General features: G+C 46.0%; 1 protein-coding gene across 1 annotated transcript; it reads right to left on the bottom strand.

The window, feature by feature from the left end:
* Positions 1-390: 390 nt before the first annotated feature.
* Positions 391-1715, bottom strand: LOC120689216. The gene is made up of 3 exons (XM_039971529.1): positions 1688-1715; positions 747-1384; positions 391-651 (listed from the first exon to the last, which is right to left on the bottom strand). The coding sequence occupies exons 1-3, from the start codon at positions 1713-1715 to the stop codon at positions 391-393; spliced, it is 927 nt and encodes a 308-aa protein (XP_039827463.1).
* Between the last annotated feature and the right edge of the window lie 3980 nt (positions 1716-5695).

The raw sequence follows: 5695 nt of genomic DNA, 5'->3' as shown, positions 1-5695 counted from the left end.
ACATATCCCAAGCAGTGGTCATTTCTACACATTAAGCAAAGCAGCAAGCCTTGAAGCACCTCTACCTCTACCTCTACCCCTCCCCCTCCCAGTTGGTGGTCTTCCTCTGCCTCTACCCCTTCCCCTCCCAGTTGGTGGTCTTCCTCCTCTAACATGAGTGGCACCATCACTTCAAAAAAAATGAAGTGAAAATGCATTAGTAAATATCCAATGTGGAATGTGGGCATGAACCTGTTCAAAGTATACTGAAAAAGTGAAAAAGTGACCTACTTGGTTGTTTCAGTAGGTGATGAACTTGTACCTCTCCCTCTCCCAGTTCGTGATCCTCCTCCAATATTACTTGAATCATCACTTGTTTTGAGATAGAAAAAAATGCATCATCAGGTATGTTCAAAGCATAAGCAAGTCATAACTGTCATCCCATTTACCAAATATCATGTCTAGAGTCTTTTCCTTACCCCTGAAAACCTTGCTGTAAGAAACCTTTAGTGCGTACTTGTTCTTCAGCTTACGTTGTAACTCCGTAGGTCCCAAAGTTGAGTCCTCCTTCAAGAATTCAACCACCCTTTCAGCAACCCAATTATTTGATGCCATTGTGTCACCACACTGATTCACCGAACTGCATGTGTGCTTCGGACCGTTCGTCTTAACCTGCAAGGGAAATAAGCATCTAATTAAGATGACAGTGTAACAAAATATCACAATTAATGGAAAACCAGCCCAACAAAAGAAAGGAACTGCTATACCTTGCATCCAACACATTTCTTGCTAGTAGAGGCAAAAAAGGTCCACTTGCAGCCTTGATCAGCTCTCATACACTTAGCTCGATATCGCTCATTATCTTTCTTCGCAGTACGGAAAGCATAATCATTCAAGATTGCATGTTGGGTTAACGCCGATTTGCACTGATTCACATCACGAAACACACAACCAATATCAACACATGGAGCATTAACATCATAAGAACAATCAGGAACATCATCATTGTCATCTTCATCAACTATCTCAAGATCAGGCTCATACTCAGGGTCAGAGTACTCAGAGTCAGAAAATTCATCTAATTCAGAGTTAGAAGATGCAGCCAATTCAGAGTCATAGCTGCTATCACTCAATACATTATTTGTGACTTTCCTGTGCACTTTGGTAAGCTCATTTGTATAATGACTAGACTGTCTTGGATCTATGAAAGGATCCAAATCAATAGGTGCAGTACTCGGAAGGTTCCGAACACTAGGGTGAAGCCTGTGCTTGGTCGGTGAGAACTGCAATGGCCCTTCAAAGTCATTGATTTGACCAACAATATGGACTTCCCCCTTGTCTTTGTTGAGCTCAAACCACTCGGACAGTAGTTCATCAGATGTAATCTCAATACAATCATCCTCCACTGCCCGCCACAAAGAAATGTATTGCTTTGAACCCCATACAAAGTTTTCACCAATGAAATCTACCAACTTTAGCAAGCTATAGTCATGGCGGTCAACAGTTGTAGTCAATGTTTCCCTCTTTCTATATGTCTTTGGACCCCCATCCGGCAAGCTCCAATGTGCCCGAACCATAACAACAAGTTTTATGTGATTGTCATTTGTCCGACAAACCAGAGCTTGTTCTATAAGCTAGTTCATCCTAAAGATCTAATGAAACAACCTAATTTGTCTACTGCAGAAAGGATGAAGTTGAAGAAACTTACCCAAGCTGTTCCATCGTCGCCGGGTCATCGCGTCGGTCTCCTGGTTGGCTCGCAGGCACGCAGCGCCGGTCGCCCACCGCCAGCCTGCCGCCGCGCCGGCCCCCGCAGTCGCCCGCGGCTCACGCCTGCCAGCCGCGCGGGCTGCCTGCCACGGCAGCGCCGAGCAGCCCGAGCCGCGCCGGTCCCCGCTCGCCGCATCCGCGAGCCGCGTCGGTCCTGCCCGCCTGTAGCCGCACCGGTCGCCGCGTCCCCGAGCCGGGTCGGTGCCCGCCCGCCAGCAGCCGCGCCGGTCGCCGCTCGCTCGCCGCGTCCCTGCAGCCGCCCGCCGCTGGAGCCGCTCAACGCCGGTACCCGCGCGCCGCGTCCTCGCACCCACTGGGGCCGCCCGGATCTGAGGCCCGCCACCCGCGTCCCCGCACCCGGCCGCCGGCCGCCGGCCGACCGCTCCAAACCCTACCTCCGCTCGCAGGTCACGGGAAATAGAGGAGCATCTACGGTTTTGGGAGGGGAGGAGTTTGTCTTTTGGATAAGGGGTAGTATAGTCTTTTCTGCTTTTTTCTTTTTTTGCGATTTTTTTGAGAGTATTATTGAAGTCCTACTTACGGTGTTAAGAAACAGGGGCAGACGGCGCCTTCGATTTCGAAAACCAGGGGCAAACATGCAAAGTTTAAAAAGTAAGGGCAAACGTGCAGTTACAGCTCAAAACAAGGGCAGTTATGCAATTGTCCCAAGATATTTTTGTGTGCCAAATATATGTCGATGACATTATATTTGGCTCCACTAATCAAACTTGGTGCGAGGATTTTAGTAGGATTATGACAAAGAGATTCGAGATGTCCATGATGGGCGAGTTGACCTTCTTCCTTGGATTTCAAATCAAGCAACTCAAGGATGGCACCTTCATTAGTCAAACAAAGTACACTAAAGATATGCTAAAGAAGTTTAACATGGAAGATGCCAAGCCCATCAGAACTCCAATGTCTACTCAAGGACATCTTGATCTCAATGAAGAAGGAAAGGCCATGGATCAAAAGGTATATCGCTCCATGATTGGATCTCTTCTTTACCTTTGTGCATCTAGGCCCAATATTATGCTTAGTGTGTGCATGTGTGCAAGGTTTCAAGCTAATCCGAAAGAATGTCATTTGATGGAGGTTAAAAGAATCTTGAGATATTTAGTTTTCACACCTAACCTTGGCTTGTGGTATCCCAAAGGCTCATCTTTTGACCTACTTGGCTATTCCGATTCGGACTATGCCGGTTGTAAAGTAGAACGAAAGAGTACTTCGGGGATTTGACAATTTCTTGGTCGGTCCTTGGTAGCATGGAGCTCAATGAAACAAAATTCGGTTGCTTTGTCGACGGCGGAGGCCGAATATGTCGCCGCCAGTGCTTGTTGTGCACAACTCTTGTGGATGAAGCAAACATTGAGTGACTTTGGACCTTCTTCTTCTGCTGTACCTAGCTACTCGGGCATTCCTCACCGTGACAGCACTGATTCATTCATGAAGAGAGCGCTTCGTAGCATCTTCTGCATGTGCAAGACTATTGCCTCTAAAGTGAATGAGAACCGCCGGGACATTCAGGCCATCAAGGCTCACATGAGCCTCCATATGGACGCTCATGATCCGCTTCCAGAGTTCGACGATCCCATCGCCGAGTGGGATGCCGCCGATGCTGCTCCCGAGCCAGCCTTTGTACCTCTTCCTCGCCAGCATCGCCACCAGGTCAGCCGCACCGCTCACGCTCCTCGTCATCCTCCTGCCGGTCAAGAGATATTTGATGAGGATGAGGAGACCGAAGAAGAAGAGCCACAAGGCTACCACGAGCATCGCGACTCCGACGACGACGACGATGACACCTCCGACGACGTTCCCGACGCCAATGATGCTTCACGTGTTTTTCATTCCCTTTTTGGCGCTTATTGACAAAGGGTGAGTGAAAAGATCATGTATCCATTTATCACGTATCCATTTAGCACTTCGCGCTTGTATCGGATTGTAAGACTTTATCTATCGTGTGTGTGGCACTTGGTACTCTAGTTGGTTTAGTTGTGAACTTTGAGAACTTTGAGATCGATCTTTATCTATCTATCATGTAAGGACTTTGTGGCTTGAAAATCTTATGCAATGTGTGCTATTATGTGGATTAGATTGTCTATCTATTATGTTTTAAGGCAAATATGTGATAGTGTGATTCATAGAATTTGAAATGATGAAATGTTGTTTGTGTTTGCACTGTTTGGTCCGGATAGTCCGGACCTCAGGGTGCAAACACACCTTTTTGTGTGCATGGCTTGTCATATGCATTCACGATCGATTCTTTAGTGCACACACACTCACCCCACTGAATTTTTATATAAAGAGCGACTTGTGTTGTACTCCCTCTATTCACTTTTGATAGCTATATTTCAAAAACTTAAATGTTCAAAAATGATAGCTATATTTACTATTAGCATGGGTATTGGCAATAAATAGCACTAGTTACAAAGAGTTCCTAGTTAAAACATTGGAGGACCAACAAAAAAGTCTGTGACATTTATTAGATTGATAAGCACACTTGTGGTGCCCTTGGTCATTGTGTCATATGGAAATATATCTATCAAAATTGAATGGAGGGAGTATCTTTTTGCCATCATTTGACGTTTGTGAAGTCAAATTTGAAATTCAAATTCAATGGCATACTTCTAGGGGAAGCTCTTTATATAATTGAGTTATATTTGTTTTGATTATCAAATGGAGTACATGGTGTTGTCATCAATCACCAAAAAGGGGGGGAATGAAAGGAATCTAGGCCCCTAAGTGGGTTTTGGTGTTTGACGACAAAACCATGTACGCTTAATGTGTTGATTGAGCATGCGTGTAGGAGCTACGGTTGGATAAACGCTTGAATGTGATGAAGTACGCCCCTCAAAAAAGAAATGAAAAGCGGTGTTGGAGATAAACTCTAGAATTAGATTTTTTATTTTTGAATTGAGTTTAGGAATGTCGTACTATTAAGGGGGACGTCAATTCAAAGGTTGTGACCGAGTTCTAGTGCTCAAGGAACCTAAATAAAACCTATGAGAGATCTTTATCACACAAAAAGAAAAAAAATCAAGAGAGAAGCAGCCTTGAGTGAGACACCGTGCTGGGTCCGGATTGTCCGGACTACAGCCCGGATAGTCCGAGTGTCCGGAGTATCCGGACACTTTACCTGGAGTATCTGGGTACCTTTTAGCCAATGGCTAGTTTCCTGAGTGTGGGGTATAAATACCCCCCTTACCCCCTCACTCTCTCTCTCTCTTGCTCATTTTCGAACCAGAACTGCTCCTAACCCTAGAACAAGTCCTCTCACTCCCTCCCTTTGATTCTTGAGAGATTTCTTGAGGGATTCAAGTGAGAGACTTGCAAGAGAAAAGATTCGAGCTAGTGAGCATCCATTCCAACCCTTGAGCACTAGTTCTTCGTCGAGCCCGCAGATTCAAGTCTATTACTCTTGGAGCTTTGAGCTCCTAGACGGCTAGGCGTGCTCGTGAGGGTTCAAGCTGCATTGTGAGCTCCACGGGAAGTTTGTAAGCTTCATTCCTCTCCGAGGAACCCATAGTAAATGACCTCGGGCTTGAGCGTTGGTCTCGCCCATGGGTGAGGAGCATAGGGGTTCTTGAGCACTGTCTCTTGAACTCTTTCTCAATGGAGATGTAGCACCTTTGGGTGTAAACTTTGGGAAACAAATCTTGTGTCTTTTGTTATCTCTTTACTTGTTTACTTGATATTTGCTTGCAAGTCAACTTTGTTAGGGTTTGAGGTCGATCTACTCGATTACATGGTTCTTGTCTAGCTCATCTGGTAGAACTATCTTAGAAGCACCTCTTGGTAACCTCTATTTTGTTTGATTCAAGTTACACACTTCATTCAGCTATTTTCGTGCACGTTGCACTGTGACCCGGATAGTCCGGGTTTCACATCCGGATAGTCCGGACTTCCCGGAGTATCCGGACCCCAGTCCCGGACAATCCGGGTCACCTGT

Source organism: Panicum virgatum, chromosome 9N, assembly GCF_016808335.1.
Source record: "Panicum virgatum strain AP13 chromosome 9N, P.virgatum_v5, whole genome shotgun sequence".
NCBI lineage: Eukaryota > Viridiplantae > Streptophyta > Magnoliopsida > Poales > Poaceae > Panicum > Panicum virgatum.
This window is presented reverse-complemented; position numbering and strand designations above follow the sequence as displayed.